Source organism: Quercus lobata, chromosome 4 (assembly GCF_001633185.2).
Source record: "Quercus lobata isolate SW786 chromosome 4, ValleyOak3.0 Primary Assembly, whole genome shotgun sequence".
Taxonomy (NCBI): Eukaryota; Viridiplantae; Streptophyta; class Magnoliopsida; order Fagales; family Fagaceae; genus Quercus; species Quercus lobata.
The window spans coordinates 65,197,973-65,221,514 of record NC_044907.1 but is presented as its reverse complement, the minus strand read 5'-3'; the positions used below and the strand labels follow the sequence as shown (position 1 = coordinate 65,221,514).

At 32.6% G+C, this 23,542-nt stretch overlaps 1 protein-coding gene across 1 annotated transcript; it reads right to left on the bottom strand.

The window, feature by feature from the left end:
• Positions 1-3,958: 3,958 nt before the first annotated feature.
• Positions 3,959-4,690, bottom strand: LOC115985607 (F-box protein CPR1-like; the record flags this gene model as incomplete). The annotated part of the gene is made up of 1 exon (XM_031108535.1): positions 3,959-4,690. A coding segment is annotated over exon 1 (729 nt), but the record flags the coding sequence as incomplete, so codon positions are not given.
• Positions 4,691-23,542: the final 18,852 nt, after the last annotated feature.

Here is a 23,542-nt window from a genome sequence, read left to right as displayed (position 1 = left end):
ATTATAGATAATATTTTAGTAGCTTTTGAGATTTTACATTTTATGAAGAATCACAATTCAAGAAAAATTGGGTTTATGGCACTTAAGTTGGACATGAGTAAAGCTTACAATATGGAGGAGTGGGTTTCCTTAGAGAAGCTTATGGAGAGAATAGGGTTTTGTTCCAGGTGGATTGGTTTAGTCATGGAATGTGTGCACACAATTTCATATTCAATTCTTGTGAATGGGGAGTTGAAGGATATGAATAATCCATCTAGAGGAATAAGCCAAGGGGATTCCCCCTTCCTTTTCTTACTATGTACAGAATGTTTACATAGATTAATTAAAAAAAGCAGCAAGGTCAAAGGAGATAAATGATTTTTCTCTTTGCAAAAGAGGGTCCAAGCTAACCCATTTGTTTTTTGCAAACGATAGTCTTCTTTTTTGTAGGGCTAATTCACAAGAGTGTGGAAATTTTCTCAAACTTCTTTCAGAGTATGAAGCTTCTTTTGGCCAAAAGATTAATAGAGAAAAGTAACACTTTTATTCAACAAATCCACATAAGAGGATGCTAGGCAGGAAATAAAAAGGATCTTGGGGGTTCAAGAAATAAAGTTTATGAGAAATACTTGGGGCTTCTAACTTTGGTGGGTAGGGGTAAAAAAGCAAGCTTTAACCACATCAAAGAAAGGGTATGGAGGAAGTTGCAAGGGTGGGAAGACAAAGTCTGTCCCAAGCGGGTAGGGAGGTTTTAATCAAAGTGGTGATTTAGGCAATACCAACATTTGCTTTGGGTTGTTTCAAGCTACCATCAGGGCTTGGGGCTTTCATTGGTGCCATTTGCTTGAAGGCTGTATGAATCTCCCATGCTGTGAAGCCAACTGATAATTGGGAATTAATCTCATGTGCATTAAGAACTCCACTAGATGTTTAAGAGTTAGATTTGGTGATAGGGAACAAAAAACTCCATCAAACAAAAAAACAGACAATAAAGAGTAAAGACTTGTAGATACATGCCATAATATTGGAATACAATTGATAGCCATTCTCATTCCTCCACCAGCATACTCTCTAGCAAGTTCTTTATAAATATAAAACCAAAGCTTTTATCCAGCATGTTGTAAAAATTATAAGAGAGAGTATGAGAATGAAATACCAAAAAAAAAAAAAAAAAAAGAAGAAGAAGCAAATTAATTAACATCCACCCATAGAAGCATAAGAACCATGCCATAATAAGAAGGTACTACAAGAACAATGGTGAGAAAAATGCAACAAAAGACATTAATAGCTCCTCTTACTTGTTTAGCCTGAAAATTTTATGAAAGTGTGGATACAATTTTTATCATTCAGTGCTAGGGTCCTCATATGCATACAGAAAAATATATAATCAAATTGTCAGAAAAGAACAGAGCATATGTACAAGCTAATAACTCTAACAATAAATGTACAGAAGAATTAATAAAAAAATTTGATGCATTGAATTGAACTCAAAAGCTTAATTTTCCCATCTTTCCTTATCAAGACTAACTTGAAATCCTACTTATCCCCAAAATAATAATGATAATAACTTGAAATCCCTTTAAGAACAGCAAACCACAACTGTGTTTTGATTGTTGGAAATAATACAACAATTTACTTTTGTGATAAAGCAAAAGGAACAATACACAAATCTAATAATAAGCAATAACACAGATAGATGTGAAAGGCAAATACAATTAATAAATACTGAATATATATAAATAGAAATTTGCAAATAATTAAAGACTCACAAACCAAATGCGTGAAAGGATGAACAATTGAGATCAAGTCTTGTGTTTGACATAATCTCCTTAAAGCAGATTTCACCCCTCACACTTTCACTGTGGTGCTTTGAAACTCGTGGACGTCTGTCTTCCAGGATAAAATGATCTTCGGCAGAAAAAGAAGCACACAAGGTTGTGCTCTGCGAACGACTTAATGCCTCTTTCTCTCTCTTTGACACAAAATGAATGAACAAAAATCTCATTGAAAGAGTTTTCTCTGAAAAATTCTTTTTCATGAATGAGGGACAATAAAACTATACGTAACTTAAAACTGAAAAATTGTTTCAGAGATTAACTGATGTATATAGATTTACTGACTCAAAAAAAAAAAAAAATTATTAATTGGATAAGTGGGCCTAGTCCACACATGCCTAAAACTCAACCCAATATCCAGCCCAAACTCATATTCTTTATCATTTCCAATGTGAGACTTAAGAATTTTCACTACTTATAATAACATCTTCAAGCGAACATAGAAAACATCAATTTTTTATTTACTCCATGCTATTTTTCCAACACTTATCAACTTAGAGACAAAAAATCAAAGTTGAAATAAGACTCCACCTTTAAAGGAGAAAGACAAGCTAGGAAGAAATTCTATAAGATGCCACCTTTAATTGATTTTATTTGGTAAGCAACTCATACGCATATGGACTCAAACCAATGACATCACCCACCACTCCCATTCTTGGGATAGAATAAATTAATTCCATAAAAGACAACAAAGAATCCAACTCCCAATCTTCCACAGGTCTATGAAAGTTCAATTCTCGATATTTAAAGCAACCTAAGTACACTGCCTGTGTACAGGATTGAGACTTGAGATGTTTCTCTTTGAATAAAAGTCATTCACTTCCCCAATTTAGAAGACAGATACAGTAGGATTTTAAGAAAGCAAACCAATCATAAATCTCAAGGCATCAACTACAAACTCATTTCCAAAAAGATGGTAGCCTGAAGGCTGATAGTTGTTTCCTGATTATAATTAGTACTTACACCCTTAATCAAAAGAAACTATCAGCATTAAATTTGAAAACTCTAGTATGCGTGCAGTCATGAATAACTACCACACAATTAATATGTAATACTATATTCGATCACTAAGCATCTAGGCACAACAAGACCCACTCATATTTCTCCACCAAAAGAACATTGTCATATTAGATATGCAACACTATTAGGAGATTTAACTGCATAAGTTTCATAACAACATTGGCAATATGATAAAACAACTAAATTTTCTAGACGACATGAAGAATGATCTAGCTTCTCTTATATGTAGGTAGAAATGATCATACTTGACTATTTAACACGACAAATCAAAATCAAAGAGCAGTATTTATTACCTTTGAGAGATACAGTAGAGGCCACAATCATCTAATTTATCCTTCTTCCTTTCCATATATCAATAAATCACTCCTTTCACCAATGGATTAAGATGTTCTGATGGGCTTTCATTCCTGGCATAGACAAAGTCGCATCTGCTACATGAAATTTTTTCATGAGTTAAAAAAATTATCCTAACAAATTAAATGATCAAAAAATTATATTGGAAGAGAAGGAGCCGATAAAATCCAAACGATCTCAGGTCCTACACAAAATTTCACAGAATTCTCCCCTATCATTCACAGCCACCACTTAACTAAAAGAGAATTATGCAACTAAAAATGATGACACAATGACTAAGACAATTAGGCAAACAAAAAAAAAACTTATTATACTGTCATTGTTTTACCTATTGTTCTTCTGTGCCGGATCAATCACATTATGACCATCAAGCGCGGATCAATCACATTATCACCATCAAGCAAAACTAGACTCCCAACACAAGTCACCGTCTGAAACACCTAGGGAAGCTTAGAAATCTTAACCCTCTTGCGTATTTTCTTTTCTATGTCATACCAAATAAGATATGTGAGATACCTATGGGACTCCTCCGTCAGAATCTTCTTCCTATTATTCTTGGAACACATTAGAGGCTTGCAATACTCAAAAGTTGAACCCACAACACCTTGCTCAATTTTATAAATCCAAGTCCAAGAACTCTCTTCCCCATATTCTTTCATCAACCAAACATCATTATACATCTCATTAACGATCACAATAAAACAGAGCTGTCCTAATACTTCCAAACATGTCACACAAGAAGTGGGTGTGGGTGCTTTAAGTGGCGTTCTAATGACCCGGAATTTCTCCGTGGCAAGATCGAAAGCAACAATATTCTCCGGACTCTGCCCTTCCTCAGCCACTAGCCAATGCAAAGCTCCATTCGAGAACACCGACTCAGAACATATCGACCATTCCTTGTTTGGCCATTGATCTTCAATTTTTTTCCAACACTGTAACCTAAGACTACTTACCTTAACTTCAAACTCTTTTCCAGGCTTGTCCATATTAAAAAATCTTACAACACTCAAAACCTTATAGTCATCATTATGACTATCATACCCGAATGCTAAACTAATAGGCCAAGAATTTGAAAAACCAGAAGGTTTCTCAATTGGCTCGCTAGGCAATTTTCTATACTTCCTTATCAATGGATTCCAAATCGCGTTCTCTTCGCCCCATTGATTATAAATGCAAGCCAAACCATTGCAAGAACTCAAGATGTCGGTCGACATATTTGAACAGTGCAGTGGCTGGTAAATTTCCAAAGGCTTGCTGAAGCGATTCTCGTCATGGAAACTGACAGAGAAGTAATCAAAGGGAATACAAGAGTTTTGTTCCTGGACAATGAGAGTGCGATCTGTGTTGGACTCAATAGAGCGATGGAGATGTAGCTTGATGAAAGCTTGACCATTGATTAGGATGTACCATCCGTTGGAAACGCAGAGAAAGCGTACCAGAGATTTCACAGGTAATCGGGAGAGTATATCGATGATTATATCTAAAGGAAGATTAGACATCACTGGAAGTGACTGTAGAGCGGTGAGAGTATAGAGGTTAGGGTTGGTGAGAGCTGAAAGAAAGTGAGCATATAAAGGTTAACGGTTACTTGAAAGTGACCTAAGGTAGCGGCGCACAGTGAAATAGTGCTTTACGTGACTACGTGTATGGTGTAGTGGCACGACTTAAAAGGCCATTTTTGGTGTCTATAAGCCCATTTCTTGGTGATGAGCTTCGGAAGCAGGCTACATTTGTATTTGGGTGATGAGCTTGGTATCCAAGCCCATAACTGATAACCCTTTTTTTTTCCTCCTCAAGAGTCAAGACAGTTGTTTTTTTCTTTTTTTGTTGCTTGTGTTTCTCCTTAAGAGTCAAGAGAAAAGAAAACACTGACAAAGAGTTTATGTATTTTCCAATTGCAATGGAGGTTCGAATTCCTCCCCAAATTATTGAATTAAAAAAAAAAAAAAAAAGTTGTATATCAACCATACCAGAAGATATCAATAAGCTTTGCACAGTTCATAAAATTAATGGTTTCCTTTTGATTGTAACACCTTGAAATCCAAATTAAATCGTGGTATAATGCATTTAGTGTTCCTCTTTTAAATCCTTATGGTTAAACTTTGTAAATTTTCTCCATAAAATAAAGAACTTTGTCAATTTGGATATCTAGTTTGGAATGCCAATGAAGTTTCAGCTTTCAAGTTATCCCCATGGAACATATATTTCGCAACGAACTTTTGGTATTTACTATTTAGAAGCCGCTTGATGGAATGAAAAAGCTAAAAGGAGATGGTAGTTATTTCATCACAAGGTTTGGACAATGCCATTTTGTGTAGTATTAGAGCATTAAATTTTAGATCTGAAAGCATAAAAAACTTGGTTTACCCAGGTTGCTATTGCTAAAAATTTTCAGCAAACAATCGATCTCTCTGCCTCTCCACATGCCGCTGGTCTCTCTTCCTCTCCCCATGCCTCCGATCTCTGAACCCATTTTGTTGTGATGACCCATTATCAAAATTTATTATGAATTTCTCAGAGACATGTTCTTTTAAGACTTTTGGACTGTATAACTTGATTATTGGATGATTTATGTGAATGATGTGTTTATTTTTTTATATTCTCTAACTTTATGTCATATGATGTAATTTTTTTTGTTATAATTTATTAATTTACCTAAATGGAGTATTTTATTTTATTTTAGTTGCTTTTTATAATATAATTTATAATTTAATTAATTACTAAACCTACAACAATTCAAACAATGAACCAATTCTTTAATTAGGTCAACTTCCAATACAGTTCTCATATGTTTAAAACAATGTCTTAAAAAAATTCATTAAGAAAGCATTGTTTATTTAGTTCTAGCTTCTTACCAAAAAATAAGTATGAATTGAATCAAATTCAAAGTGAATGAATATTTGCAAAACTGTGATTTTGCAGTTCTTCAACTTTTTATGATTTTGAAACCAAACATTGAATGGTTGATATAAACAATCGGGTAAATTACAAATTACACCCCTAAAGTTTGGGAGTGATTGGATTTTACAACCTGAAGTTTCAAAATTTGGATTTTACTCTCTCAAGTTTGGTGATGTTTGGATTTTACACCCTGATGTTTCAAAATTTGGATTTTACCCCCTATTGTTTAGGAGTGTTTGGATTTTACTTCCTAAAGTCTTGGAGTGTTTGAATTTTATACCCTAAAGTTTCAGAAATTGGGGGTGTAAAATCCCAACACCCCTAAACTTTAGGGGGTAAAATCCAATTTCTGAAACGTTAGGGTGTAAAATCAAAACATCCAAACTTCAGGGGGTAAAATCTAGTCACCCCCAAATTTTAGGGGTGTAATTTGCAATTTAGCCTAAACAATAAAAAACAAATACTGTTGGATTATTTTGATAAAAATATTAAATTTTATTAAATTTTCTTTTACCATAATTGTTTCGTTGATGGCTATATCATGAGTTTCTTTGTTACACAATTGAAATTTAAATATAATGCTAATAAATTCAAATAATTGTCAGTTTCATTCTCTTTATGACAAACTTTATTTTTGAAAATAAAAACCTTCTATTATGAGTTGGCTGATATAAATACTATTGACTAAATGAATGTTAGTGGCTTAATATATATGGCAATATTTCTTTACCAAATACATTAAAATGTTTCCTTTCAAATGTCAATTTGCCATATACGTTTAGTCATATGATTATGATATATGAAAAGAAGCTATGGCATTAATGTCATTGAACTTATTCGGACCACGCAATGCTATAAAGTTTCCAACTTAACTAATTTTTTTTTTTTTTTTTGGGTCATGGTAAGCCGAGGTGAAATATAAGGATTCAGATCCTCTAGATTTTCTAGAGTACTCTACCAATAGATTTCCTTAAATCCTAACCATTTTTTAATGATTTATTGGTCTAGATTTTGCTATGTTAGCATTCCACTAACAATAATCTTAATTGTTTTGTTTTCAAAATTATTTTATTATTTTAAGAATATTATTAATGAAATGTTGATATGGCAAAATTTAGACTATTAAATCAGTAAAATGTAGTTAAGATTTAAGGAAATCTATTGGTAGAGTACTCTAGGAAATCTAGTAGATCGATCTGAATCCGAAATATAAATATATAAATTTCTCTCTAGCCACCTAATGATGTTTTATGTAATATTTTAAGCTTTGACGTTGCTGGTTTGAATTCCTTAAGGCTCACTGCCACAACTTCGCTTTTTATGGCTTCCTAGTTTAATGCATATCCCTCTAAACCAAAAAAAAAAAAAAAAAGAAATTTCTCTCTAGCCATCTCACTTGGTCGGCCAACTTTATTTGAGAGCTTGCCTAATATATATTACATAAATGTAATGATCAACACTTTTTTTTTTTTTTTTTAATGTATACAACCATACTTTCTATACAATATATTTCTGGGGTAAAAGAAAAGTACTATTGAGAATTTTCTATCCTATAAGTGGTGTAAGCTTGAAGGATAATTAGCGAAGGTGGCTGAGTTATTGTATCCCAGGGGCAGCATGTACAATGTTAGTCTACTATACCAGAAACCTTGTAAACACGTGTATCATCTCAAGACAGTGACTTGGTCCACGCCTCATCCCCGCCATCTAAAAATGTATATGAATTAACGGTAAATTACTTCTTGTTATGAGATTACTGTAAAGTATCATCAAGGGAACATCTCTCCACTATTCTCTAATTTTAAAATCTAATTTATGTGAATTTTAATCATTTATATGATATGTTGAATGTAATGACATTCAATTTATTTATCAATTATTGTTCAAAGGAACAACAAATACTAAGCAATATATTTAATTTAATTTTTTTTATATACGTTGTCTTTTAATTTTAATTTTTTTGAAAACGTTGTCTTTTTAGAATTAATTACTCTTGTTTTAAATTAATTATATCACATACTAATTTGATGTTGCCCCCTGAATCAAAGTATTCCTCTCAAAAAAAAAAAAAAAAAAAGTATTCCACCATTGCTTCTTATGAATTGGAAACCCGGACTGGACCATACGGTCCGACCGAGTTAACCGTGAACCGTTCATGAAAATAGTTTTTTATATACAAGAACTGGACAGGTAAATAATATGAGAGAACCACTTGAATTGAGGTCTAACTTGGAAAACCGTTCAAACCGTAAGTTGGTTTAACTATAAGTCTGTGAAGAAATTTGCTTTTCGATCTAAAATTCTATGGATCTGAAGTGAGAAAAAAAAAATAAAAAAGAGAAAATGATGGAGAAGATCTGAAAATGAAGCAAAAAATATAAGAAGCATCGATGGTAGGGTGAGATTTAAAAAAGAAGAAAAGAGAAAAGAAAAAAGAAAAAAAAGAAGAAGATGAGGAAGAAGGAGAGGGGATTAGGAGCTGGTGCTGGGAAACTGTGTAAAGGAAGTAAAGCATCACAAAAGGAAAGTAATAATGTGAAGAGATAAATCTGAAATGACATGGGTGGGTGGGTAGGTGGGAGTCAAAATGTAATAATGAGATTAAAATGAACCCTCTTCTCAGGTTTTGCAAAATGCAAATAGTCAAATACCCCATGGATCTTTTGATGAACGTCAATTACCCCCATTGTACTAGTACACTAGTAGAACTACTTAATTTACTAAAAGTCTTGAGTTTTTACTCTTTTTTTCCTTCTTTTTATTTTTATTTTTAAATCTCATCATCTCTACTCTTATTTGAATTTTTTAAAACGTTATAGGTAATTAATTAATTTATATCATTTAGGTATAATAAGAATAAGTAATAATCTTTTATTTGAAAGTTTGTTTCAATTTTTAAAGATATTTTAGTCAAATTTGCTAATATTTACTATAGGGGTATTGGGCCCAGGAGCTCATTATCTATGTATATATGGCCTGAGGCCCAAGCCAAGGACGAGGAGTCGTCCGAGGAGGAGTAAACATTGTCAAGGGAGCCTGTATTAGTAAATAAAGAAGTTATTTTTGATCATAATGGCCCAGGAGGTTGGGCCGAGGATGAATGCCTCATTGGCTAACCAAAGCCGAGGTTCGTAGAGGTGGTCTGTCGTCCAGGGGAATGTTTCAGGAAGTTCTGTTGGTACGGGTAAGCATTGCAGAAACAAAGGACAAAGGGGAGTCCTAAAATATCTAAGGAGAAAGTTGCTACCATCTCATTAAATGCTTTGTAACTAACTCTCTGACCGTATTAATGTGGAGGTGATATCCGAATATTGGTTTTCAGCCTTACAACTATTACGTTAAAGACTTCAGGAAGGTGCTGATGGGACAAGTATCAAACACCAACCATCTGGTCTGCATGTGGAGGGTAAAGATAAAAGGGGAAGAGAGTATAAAAGGAGAAGGAAGCAATGAGATAGGGGGATCGAGAAAAGAAGAGAGAAACATTGTAGCAATCAAGAACCAAACTTGTAATCAAACTTGTAAGAAATATATAAGAACTGATCTCCCCGGATTGTGCCGATGATAATTTTTCTTAGTTTAAATCAATCTATCTTCCTGTTCTTGTCATTTGATCCCACTTTATTTGTTGTCCAACTCATTTTAACCCAGTTTTCCAACTCACTCTCTACAAATTCATTGTTTTGGGCTTTTTAGGCCTAGGTCCATCCATCTTTTGGGCTAAGGACTCAAATCTGGTCCTTACATTTACAAATTTAATATCTTTATATTTATTTTATTTAATTATTAAATTAATTATGACGTCATCACGGTTCGACCTTGGTTGAACCTCTAAGACCTTAAACCTCTCCTATTAATGTTTCTTTGAATGGTTTGGGTTTGAAAACCATGGTTTCATTACTCCTTCAAAACTTTACCCAGGAAATGTCTACTTTCTCTAGCGCCGCTTTTCAATTTCCTCAAGAGTCAAGACAAGAGAAAATATCAATACAGATTTTATGTATTTTCGAAGGTGGCACTCAGACAGTTGAACTTCGGATAATTTTGAAGTGTCAAGTTATTATTTGATTAATTCTATATCTGAAATCTAAGAACTTGCTTCACTTGTGTGCTTTCCATGGGCATAAATTGTTCCGTTTTGATTAAAACAAACCCTGAAATCCAAATTAATCAGTAGTATAGTAATAATAGCATTTAGCGTTCCTCTTTTAAATCTCCATGGTTAAACTTAATATATTGTTTGAAAAACCAATGAAATTTTCTCCACAGAACATATATATGCAATTAACTTTTGGTATATTATTTCCGGAAAGCACATAATAGAAAAAGCTAAAGGAGATTGTAGTGATTTTATCATGATTTAAAAAATGGGAATGGTCAAAGAACTAGAAATATTAGGTCTAGTTCCCGATTTTGACCAATTTTTTACCCGTTATTGTCCTGATCAGTGTCTAATTTTTGGTTGAACTAGTCGGTTTGAATTTTAAAACGTTGGATTTTATCCAAGTTCTAGACAATACCATTTTGTATAATATTATATATTATCTTCTTTTTTTTTTTTTTTGGGTAATGATTTTGCAAAATAAACATTATGTTCAATTGATCATACAAAAAAAATTGTAATGTAGAGTAGACTTGGAGGAACACAATCATTTATTAGAAATTTATAACGATGTATTAATACACTGTTACAAATAGTAAGGGGTTTTAACGACTGTTAATTCTAGAAAGTGTAATTTCATTTATAGAATTAGATGCTTCACTAGTTAATTTGTTAGAACCATTGTAAGTACCCTTCACAATAAATGCAGGTTGTTTTGGAGAAGGAAGAGGTGTGTCATTAGCCAACATAAAAACAACTGTTGACATGGTTGGCCGGTCTGTTGCATGTTCTTGCACGCATAAAAGCCCAATTTGAATGCATCTCGAAACTTCATTACCAGGGTATGTCTCATCTAGTGACTGGTCGACCATTTTAATGGCATTGTCTTCTCTCCATAGGTCCCAAACCTGAAGACAAGAAGACCAAAGAAACAAAAAAGAAATAAAAGCCTAGACTTATGTTTGGGCTAAGAGAGAAATGCAAGGGAAAGTAACCTGCAGCAAAATACAAATCTTCTGTAGAATACATATCTTCTATATAGGGATAGAAAATTTTCCCCGCCCCTCCCTGCTTTGCCTCGCACGGGTTTTCCCCACCCCGCAAAGGTGGTGGAGCGGAGGATAGGGCAAGATTTTAGCCCTGCACCACGAGGTGGGGTGGGGATGGGTTTAGACTTTTTAGGCCCACCCCACCCTGCCCCACCCTACCCCTTCCCATTCCTGTCCCGCCCCACATTCCTAAGGGTTATAATTGTAAATTTTTCATACCCTAAAACCCTACTATTTAAACAAACATATTAATATTAGCTTATTTTATTCTATCAAATGTGGGTCTCAGCCTTTATTTTGTCATGTGTTATACTATAAGATTTTTATTATTATTATTATTTTTATTTTTTTATGATTGTCTTGTTAAACACTTGGATATATTATTCAATTTTTTCTCAAAATTGATTTGATTTGATGGGATAAATGTAGTTGTAATTTCAAGTATATTTTTGTTAATGAAATAGGTTTCATTAAAAAAAATTATACTAGTTGTAGGGAAAATTAACAAAAAATAGAGTTTTATGGGGTGGGGCACCAAGGGGCGGGGATGGGGCAAGGAAATTTTCCCCGTCATGCAGGGCGGAGCAGAAATAGGGCAAGACAAAATCTTGTGGGGCGGGACCTTTTTGACCCAACAAAGGGCAGCAAGCCTATGAAGCCCGTAACATCCTTATAAAAGAAGAAAAGAAGCCGAACTTATCTCCAATAAGAGACATGATGAAAGAAAACAAAAATAATAGTAGTAGAAAACGCATGAAGGAGAAAGAAACCAAAATGAAGAAAAAAGACAAAAGTAGCAAGATAGGTGAGTAAGGTAAGGTCTAGGTTTTTTTTTAATAATTTGGGAATTAGGGGAGTGGAGATTTGAATTTTAGATATCTCCATTGAAAACATTAGAATGTGCTAACTAGTTGAATTATAAAACTCTTGGCAAATATATATTTTTATTAAATTTTGTAGATGATAAACAATCAATTTCAAATATATATATTTTTTAATTCTTGAATATTAAAAAGTGTTTGGTTCATACTTGTGAACCTTAAATATGAAAACGTGGTTTGGTCCACATAAGTTGCACTTAGTGGAAGTGCCTTCTTCTTTCTTATTTCTTCTACCTTTTATTGTTCTCTTCATCTTCTTCTTTTTCTTTTATTATTATTATTATATTTTTTTATAGATGCCCTTAAAGCATTTGTTTTAGAAATTTTTTATAAGAAAGGAAAAAAGAACCCTTTTTTTTTTTTACAATTTTTTATATTTCCATAAAAGTAGTATAAAAAATTTTCTAAAATAGTTCATTAGTAAATGCTCTAAAGGCAATCATTAACTGGATCTTTTTTTAGCGGTATTTTTTTTATTACACACAAGGATTTTTTTTTGCAGAATTTTACACAAACCCTAAAAGAAAGTTGCTTTTTGGGTGTGTAAAACTATGAAAAAAAAAACTTGTGTGCAACGAGTTTAACCTTTTTTTTTGTTAAGAAAGTTAGTAGAAGTACGTAAGTAATGAAATGTCTGCAATCAGTGGCAGCTTCAGGATTCTTTCTAGGGTAGTTAGTAAAAAGATGAATCTTGTTACAAATTTTCTCATGGTAGTAGTAAGAGAATAAAAGATAAATTATAAGTTCATTTGAGATATTATTTCTTAATACAATGAACATACTAATTATTGTTACTAAGATTAAATCTTGAAAGTCATCTATATATTGTTTCTAAATACAATAAACATGATATTTATTGATGTTAAGTAAACTTTAATCATCACTGCATTGAATAATTTCATCTCTTAGCGCCGGTTTGGATAGAGATTATTGTGCGTCTATGTTTTCTATTTCACGTTTCCTTCCTCCTTTTTTTTTTTTTTTTTTTTTTTTTTTCAGTGCATGAACAGTAAAATCATATGGATTTATTGTACAGAGACAATTATCACTGTTCAAGCACTATAACACACTATTCACGCATTGTAGTATTCACATATTTAAAAATTATTTTGCTACAATGTTTTCAGTTTTCAGTTTTCAGTTTCAGCAAAAATAAGTTATATCCAAACGGACCCTTAGTTTATTTCAAATTTGTTAAAATCTATTATTATTATTATTAAATTTTTTTTAGGTTTAAGATTAACAAATTTCTAATTCTGTTCTTGGGTTTACTATAATTTTTTTAGAGGGCCTAGATATCATTAAAATGATTATATTCAAAACTTATTTCAACTCGACTTAAAAAAAAAAAAGGATCATGGTGTTCAAATTTTTATATTAGGGGGTCAAATAAAAAAAGTATTAAATATAAATTTTTATTTTTATTTTGCTAGCTCAGGGGTTTCTTTTGAGGGTTTGGCTTACCTCCATTACTTTTTTAACTGGAGATCTCCTTTTGTTTTAAATACACATTGACAAATGGTAGTAGGTTTTAATTTCCACATTTTATTTAGTTAGTAGGTGAAGTTACAGTTTCTCATTAAAACAAAATGAGATTTCAGTTAAAAAAGTATTGAAGGGAAGCTAACCCTTCTTTTGAACCCCTGGACTGTACACTCTATTGGCAGTTTGGTTTTCATTAGGGGTGGCAAAATCAACCAAAACCCATTTGCCCACCCAAACCCACCCACTTAAATGAGACACAAACCCACCCACTTATTAATTGGGTTAAATGGGTATTAACCCAATTAGACCTAATTATGATCCATATCTCAATCTGTTTCATTCTAAAAAGGTCAATAAAGCAAATAAGCAATGATGCAAGAACTTGGAAGGTCAACACACTAAAAACAAATGCGGATACATGGGAATATGTGAATAGTGAGCTTTGGCTTGAGGTATTAATATGAATTAAGTAACACACATGCATTCAGATGCTCTTCTTATGCACTCTCATGTCCTACAATCTTCATTGGAAAAACCTGCTAAATCCGTATTGCTATTACTTCTCTCCCTTCATTTTCCAATTTGCTTTTCCCTTAATACCATAACTCTAGACCAGCCCATCAAGGATGGTCAAACTCTAGTCTCAAACCATAAAACCTTTGCACTTGGATTTTTCAACCCTGGCAATTCCAACCGCCACTACGTTGGAATTTGGTATTACCAAATTACAGAACAAACCATTGTGTGGGTTGCAAACAGAGATAATCCACTCAATGATAGCTCGAGAATCCTATTCATCAACAATTAAGGAAACCTTGTCCTCCACAGCCAAAACCAAAAGTATCCTATTTGGTCCATGAATGTTGTTTTGGTCTCATCCACAAACTATTCTATCTCTATGGCTCAGCTCTTAGATGTTGGAAATCTTGTTTTGGTTCAAGAACACAGCCAATGGGTCTTATGGCAAAGCTTTGATTATTCCACAAATACAATGCTTCCTTTTATGAAAGTTGGGCTGGACCGGCAGACTAGGTTGAGTTGATACTTAACATCTTGGAAGTCCAAAGATGACTTGAAAATAGGCAAGTACTCATTTAAAATTGATCCAATTGGGTAACCCCAGTTGTTGTTTTACAAGGGTTGGACTCCATTGTGGCGGGCTGGATTTTGGAGTGGCAAAGGATTAACCAGTGCACCAGAAATGAAATCTAAGTTATATACTTCCCACTTGAATGTTAGTTTTACGAATAATCAAGATGAAATCACCATGATGTATAGTATAGCTGAGCCCAATGTTTACTCTAAAACTAGATTTGTGTTAGGTGAATCAGGAACATTGAGGAAGTACACATGGGAAGATAGTAAATGGGTCGCGTTTTGGTTTAACTCAAAAGAGTCATGCGATATGTATTTAAAGTGTGGTCGAAATAGTTACTGCGACCCATACAATGGGGATGAGTTCGATTGCACATGCTTACTTGGGTTCGAACCTGAGTCGCCTCTTGATTGGTGTATTAGAGATGGATCAAGTGGGTGTGTAAGGATCCGAGGGGTGTCTACTTGTAAGAGTGGAGAAGGGTTCGTCAAGTTGGCACATGTGAAGGTGCCTGATACTTCAATAGCACATGTAGACATGAGTTTAAGTTTGAAAGAGTGTGAGCATGAGTGCTTAAGGAATTATTCTTGTACGGCTTACACAAGTGCAAATGAGAGTGAGGGAGGGCTTGGATGCTTGACATGGCATGGGGACTTGGTCGACGTAAGAACATTTTCTGATGAAGGACAAGATTTATACATATGTGTGGATGCAGTTGTACTAGGTAATACTTTAATTAATACTTGCAAATTTCTTTTTAATTATTGCTTCCACACTAATTGCTTAGGTTACCTCTAGAAAAGAGGTACTATAGACATGTAACCAAAAAAAAATCCAATAGAAGAAAATGGTAGGGTGCTTTGGTTAAACCACATTAATTGCTTGTTTCTCTCTTCTCATATTCTTTTTACTTCTTTCTAATATCTTCTTATTCTAACATGAAATAATAGTCATCTCACATTTCCTAACACATAGCACATATAGAGCATCCAGATTTTATGCATATTGCAACAGATTTATACATGGTTTTGTTAAACCGTCCAAAAACAATATCATAATCTTCGCATTTCTATCTTCTCTTTGCCTTAAAATTTTCCAAAGTTTTAAGAAACAGTTTGACAAGTTGAAATTGTTGAAATTTTGTTATTGCATTCTTTAAAAAAAAAAAAAAAAAAAATTGTTAACGCTTGACATCATAAGAATTTCTACAATTATATTCATCACTTTTGTCCCGTGGCTATATATGTAACACTTGTTCTATCTGAGTTTGATGTTGAAAAAACAGTTTGCGCATTTTTTTAACATTTGAATTTTGACCTCAATTAGGGAATTGCACATTCTCCTTGGTCCTTAAGCTCATTGTTTCCTCCCTACTCTCTTTTCCCTATAAAATTGCATCAATATTAACTATTTATGTTCAACTACCTTCTCAAATTTATGAGGTTACTATGAATAATAAATAAATAAATAAATAAATTTTTTTACCTTAGCTCAATATGCCAAGAAAAATGGTCTTACTAGAAAAACAAGGATGTTGGCAATTCTGGGAGTTCCTGTTGCTGTAATGGTTCTTGTGGTGTCCATTGTGTATTGGCTGGTAATGAGGAAGAAAATGGGTAAGCAAGTCTTTGCTCAGTCTTTTGTTTGAATGGAAGCAGTTTCTTTTTCATTTATTTTTTGCCGCTAAGTCTAGTGAAAAAATTATAGTAAGGCGACTCAAGAGTGCATTTGAATTTTATTTATTTATGTTAGATTATGTGCATAGTATTTATCAAAAGATATAATTTTACTTTTATTTATTTTTAGTAAGTTAGAATATAAGAGTTTTTAAAAGAATGGAATTACATGAAATAAAATATGATTTCATTTCTCTACTGCTTTTAGGAGTTTATAAAAGAATGAATGGAAAGTAAAGAAATATAAAACTTTGTTAATATACCATTTCACTTTTATTTTTCCTTTCTCAAAGATAGGGATGAAATCAATATTTACCTCCATTTCATCAAAGGAATGAGGAAGAATGTTTATTAGAAAATAAACGGAATGTGCATCTCTGATTCGCATGGGAGACATGAGAGAATGATGAAAGAAAAAAGAAGAAGAAAAAAATACTCAACTCAAACTATTTTCAAATTTATAGAAGTTAAAGGAAAATGTATTCTTAAAATCTACTACAAAATAGAGTTAACAAACAAGACAAAAAATGCAAGAAGCATTTTTAATAGGAAGTCAATTCTGTACCGAAAGTCGTTTCGATTTCGGTCACATGGAACTCGAGTTCCATGTGAATTTTTCCAAATAACTCGATTTTCATCAAATCGAGTTTTACATTGAAACTCGATTTTCTAAAAATCGAGTTTCAAAATAAAGGTATTTTGCTAGATAGTTTTAGAACATGGACATTTTGTTACATCTTTTGGGCGAAAGGGACAAATGCCCATTTTGAGATGTTTTGATATATATGTATATATATACTTTGTATATAAAAAAAGATTTTACTAACATGTGCCCTAAGGGCACACAATAATATATCATTTTTGGAAAAGTTTTATTGGGAGTTGAAAAAGCATGAAAAAGTTTTGACAGTTTTTTCAATTCTTGATAAAATTTTTCCAAAAACGAATTTGTTAATGTATACCTTAAGGGCATATATTAACCGAACCTATAAAAAAATCTCAAAATAAAATAAGTAGATGATTCTAATTGTTATTAAAAAATCATTAGTAGTGGTCTTTTTGTAAATAAAACAAACAATTTAGGCAATTACATAGAAGTAACTTCCAAGAAGTTTCCTTCCACTAACTTTTCCCATTTTCCAACCCACTCACGTGGCCTACAATATTTACTTCTCCTCTCACGTGACCACTCTTTCTTCTTCTTCCCATTTCCAAAGTTCCAACGTCTCTTCAATCTTCAATGGCTCACAGGTGCTCTCTTCAATCTCTTTTCTCATCATTTTCTTCTTCTTCTTCTTCTTTTGTATTTTCTCTCTCACACTAGCTTTGCTTCATGCCTTCATCCTTTTTTTTTTTTAATTTTTTTTTTAATTTTTTTTTTTCATCTCCTATATATAAGATCCAGTGGCAGTGGTTTTACTTTTAACAGGAAAAAAAACCCAAAATGCATGTCGGCCGAATCTTTGATTTCGGCCGGAATTTGCCGAAATCGACCCAAATTACCTGAAACACACCGGAATAGGCCGAAATTTTCTACGAAGTGGAACAAAGGGGTATCTCATTTCGGTTTGTAGACTAGTATGAGATTTTCCATCTGTTCCAGTCGGAATGGAACGGAATTCATAACATTGAGAAAGAAACACTTTTTTTTTTTTAATAAAAAAATTCTGGTCCAAAAAATTTAGGGCATATCTAAACTTTGTAATTTGCAATTTACCCAAAAAAAATTGAAGTAAATGAGAAGTGTTATTATATTTATACATTTTTATAATATTTTCACAATAAATCTTAGATGAAAAGTTGTTACTGGCTTTAATCTGAACTTAGTACTAAAATTACTTTCTTGCTCACTAATAATAACAAGTAATAACCTTCCACCTAAGATTGTTGTGAAAATATTGTACAAATGTTATAGATATTATTTCTCTAAGCCCTCATTTGGGAAGAAAAAAATGAATAAAAAAAAAATTTTAGAATATTCTTCCATTTCCTTGTTTGTGAATGAAATGGATAGGAGAAAATACTCCCTCTTTTCTATTAACTCAAAACCTCAACTTATCATTCTCCCAAAATTAGGAAGAATTAAAAGGAGTGAAATTCAGCGGCAGCGCCACCCTGACCTAAATATATATATATATATATATATTAAAAATTTATGATTTGTACACCTAAAAGAAAAAAGTGACTACCTTGAAAAGAAAAAAGAAAAAAGAAAAAAAAAAAAAAAGACCATCGTGATTGAGAAAAACCTTTAGACGAATATTTGGTTGGCTTCTTCTTCAATGCTTTATCATCGTCTTCTTGCTCAGTTCATGTGTTTTGTATTCTTCAATTCTTTCTTCCTTGTTTTATTTTTCTCTCTTGCTATTGTCCAGCTCTCCCCCCACACGAATGAAGTTATTAGAGTTGGACATTTCATAGATGGTAGACTACTAGATAGTAGACTACCATTAGGGAATAAGGTGACGAAACAAGTTACCGACTTCACTCTCTCTATGGAACCTTAGGCCTCGTGTAGAAGGCTTTAAAGCCTAAATTTTAAATTATGTGATATATTACTTACTGAATTAAGAGCAATCACATCTGTGATATTCGCCTGAACTTATGCAAAAGTTTTAGTCTGTTTTAGCATAAGAATATATCATTTTTATTTTGAAAAGTGTTACGTCCACAAAATTTTCACAATATTTTCACAACAAATCCTAGGTAATAAGTTGTTATTAGTTTTAATTTGAATTCACAACTTAAATTACTTTTTTTCCCATTAGTAACAACCAATAACAATCTACCATATAGGATTTGTAGTGAAAATGTTATGAACGTAGCATTTCTCTTTTATTTTACACAATCATTTTTCAAAATACATCACATCAGATTATTTATTTTATACTACATTTCTTTAAAATGTTATTTCTTTAACAATTTTTTATTATTCTCCCAATTCATATATCTTTTTTCTTCTCATTTTTTTTTTAATTATTTCTTTATCAATTTACGTAGTCATAGTAACAATGTAGCTCCTTTCTTCTTCCTCTTTTTTTTTTTTTATTTTTATTATTTTTTATTTTTTAAACACAAGTTTGGCTAATCTAATGTAAGTGAATTTTGGAATTAAATGTAAAAAATAACATTTTATACTATTTTGCATTAACCTGTGTAACGTTAGTTGGGTCACTCATCCAATCCAGAGCATTAGACGATCTTGTAGGACTTGCAAGATAAAAGAGAGATAGATCGAAGAGACCACTGGGTTGTGCTCGCTAGGGGAGCCTTCGATGCTTAAGTTAGTATCAGCCCATATATTTTGTATATAGATAGTGTTTTGTAGCGTTTTGTAGTAGTTTTTGACATACCTTAGAAAATAGATAGATTGTCCCTTTTATAGGTGACTTAGGTGGCTGTTGGACATAAATGAGGATGATTATTACCCTAATTGTAACATTCTTTATCTTGATGAGAGAGTTTAAGACCTTTGATAGTTGTTATTGAATGTGTTAGGCAGTTACTCATCTATCTTCGATGGCCTACTAATGACGCAATGATCGTTCATTAAGATGAACGACCTTAATGGTTTTTATAGACTCATTAGTTGCCCCCCATTCCTAAGTCTGATTTTGCTTTATGCTAGTCAGGCTTAGGGAATGTTCTTGACTTGTTTAGATTCGGACTTCGTTATCTTCAACTACTTTCTTCTTCAAGAATGGTAGTATTTTTGTGATGACTTCTTAGTATATGCCTTTTGAAGGTCTTTTTAGACGTTCAAGGGATCATAGCTTGATCTTGAAAGTGAGCTAATTTCTTTGGACCATCATTTTTTATCACCGCTGAAGAGCAAGCTAATTTCTTTGGACGACCATTTTTTATCACTACTGAAGAGCAAACTAATTTCTTTGGATGACCATTTTTTATTATTGCTGAAGAGAAAACTAATTTCTTTGGATGACAATTTTTTATTATTGCTGAAGAGTAAGGTGATTTCTTTGGCCGACCTTTTTTGATCACTTCGATGCTTCTTTTATCATTCATTCTTTGGTTGTCACATTTGATATTCTTGATTTCTGTGTGACTTGCGTTTGTGTGAGAATCCTTGTCTGCTTACACTCATCTAAGGGTATTTAGTCTCTTAGCCACTTTTAGGTGACTTACATCCAGTTACGGAGCTTTGTCATTTAGACTTTGTTAGCGATTTACATTAGTCTAGCGGAATCTTGTCCATTTTTTTTTTTTTTGGTGACTTACATCCATTCATTCAAGGAATCTCGTCACTTAGGCTTCGTCAGTGATTTACATCCGTCTTGACGGAATTTAATCACTTAGCCATTTTTTGGTGACTCACATCTATTTAAGGAATCTTATCACTTAGGCTTTGTCAGTGATTTACATTTGTCTTGGCAGAATCTTATCACTTAGCCACTTTTTGTTGACTTACATCCATTTAAGGAATCTTGTCACTTATTTGTCAGTGATTTACATCCATCTTGGTGGAATCTTATCACTTAGCCATTTTTTGGTGACTTACATCCATTTAAGGAATCTTGTCACTTGTTGCTAGAAAGATTCATTGACACTATGTCATTTTGGACCTTCTTGAGACCATGTTGATATCTGCATTAAGTAGCACATGCACTTGCCAAGACTTGGTTAAACAAAAATTTTAGAACAATTCATATATGAATAATAAGTTAACAATAACCTAGGTGGACCTTTTTCTTATTTCCTTGTAATCATAAAGTTTTACCTCTTTTGTGACCTATCTAGTAATACATACATTTTTGCATGAAACCTTACTAGGTGTAAATTTTTATAGACAAATATAAAAGAGACAGAGATAAATGTGTTACCTTAAATGACGACACTATTTTGTCACATACCTTGATCTTTTTATTGCTGGGATCTTCTTGACTAGCTCTTCTCTTTTCAAGATTCTTTAAGTTCAACATGATACTTCGTGTCTAAGGCCTAGATTTCTTTTGCTTCAATTTTTTGAAGGCATAAGAACTAGGCCACGTTTTTGCCCTTGTTCAAACATGAAAAGTGCAATTCTTGTATGTTGATGACTAGAGGAATGGTCTATCATGATTGTAACTTTTTTTTCTTTTTTTGGAGTGCTTTGACGACTATGGCCATCGCTATTTGTAATAGCAATTTCCTCTTCCTTCTTCTTTAATTGTACACTTAAGTCACTTCAATAGTGCTAGCTGCATTTTGTTAGGAATGACAATGTACAAATATGCAATTGAATGCTATACAATTATGGATGTCATTTGACGAAATGCATTCTATATGACTCATAGAGAAGTATTCTATGATATTAAAAAAAATTGAAGCTATTTGACTATATGCTTCTTTAAAATGGTATTTGTTAGTTGCTTGTACCGTATATAATTTTTAAAGCAATTTAAAACGATCTTGGTGAGTTGACAGAGATAGTAGAAATTTATTGAGATTTAGACTCATGACCATATTGTGAACACGATCATCTAGCATTTTAAGTTTAGGAGACTTAATAGAACTTCTCTGATTCATGATGATGAAACATACGCTACTAATAATATATATAGCCATATTAATTGTGATAATTGTGATAATTTTATAGCAATATTTTCAGCATGTTTTATATATACATATTTGTAGATAATCATGCAAGCTTGATTTGCACTTAGTTGTAATAAGCTAATATATGGCATGGCTAATTATAAAGAAAGAAATAAATGAGTTACCTCGACAAGAGACCTTAAATAACGATACTATTGTGTACGTACCTCGATCTTTTCATAGTTGTAGTCTTCTTGACAAGCTCTCCCTCTTTTAAGATCTCTTTTGTTAAGATTAACATGCTATTTCATGTTTGAGGCTTAGATCTCTTTTGCTTCATTCTTTTGAAGGTACAAGTACTAAGACACTTTGTTCGTTCAAGGTTATATTTTCTTCCTTAGGGACGAAGGTTATGCCATGTGCTTCTATTATTACATGCCTAATTGGTTACGCATATACTACAATTTAAAGGGAGTACTTATGCTTGACATGTGATCTATCATCATACTTTCACATTCAATAAATATTCAAGCTAATGTTTTAACATCATGTCTCATACATACCATTGTGTGAGCCATTATGTAATAGACATATAGCAGTGTCAACAATTATAGACATATAGCAGTGCCATTATGAAAGAAATATTCATGACGCTATGGAAAGAGTCTAGGCCTTTCCATGATTTTTGGCCTTGGTACAAAATTATCTTATAACAGTGTCAACAATTATATATAGATAGAGATGTGGTGGTATGATGCTATCATGTCACATACCTCTAATCTTCTTTTTAGCAAGCTCTTCTTGATGAGTTCTCATCCTTAATCCTGTGGACTTGACAGTATATGTACAATCGAGATAGTCTAGTTGCTCTAGTCTAGTTGTTGTACTACATGTACTCTTTTTGTGCATAGTGTTAGACTAGAAGCAATGATATCAACAAAGAAATTCACAATTAATTAAAAAAATTTCTAACTTAAGGGTGATATATGTTGATGCGTCTATGACATAGCATAATATCCCTTAGAGTGTTTACATAACACAAATATATTTTGGAATTCCTTCTCAAAATTAAAACAGCCTATATCATTTAGAAAGGTTTGGAATAGTGGGTCATGATTATATGCTCATGGGATTTCTCCTAAAAAGGGATCTATTTTTTGACGAACTATAACATATGAGATATATATATATATATATATATATATATATATTGACGAATTATAACATATGAGATATTGATCAAAAGAAAACGATGTTTTGCACATGTAATTAATTAGTTGCACACGAGCATATGCAAAATTCAGAGAAATAATTTGGCATGCCATGTTTCAATTTTAAAGGGAGCAAGAAGGATCTCAAGCCTAATAATTATATTTGGCTCCATGCTTTTAGATACCCAAAATTGGGATCTTGAAACTTGGAATGTCAACGAGCAACATTTCTTATTTTTAAGCCTATAAGGCAAATATTAAATTTGCAATTTTGCTTGAAACTTTCTTTTTAAGTTTTTTTGGGCTTTTGATGGAATAATAAAAGAGACTATCTTAAAATTATTTAAGATTGACGGTCAAAAATAGTTGTCATGTTATTTAGAGTAGATGTCACATGCATCTGTATGCTTATAATTCA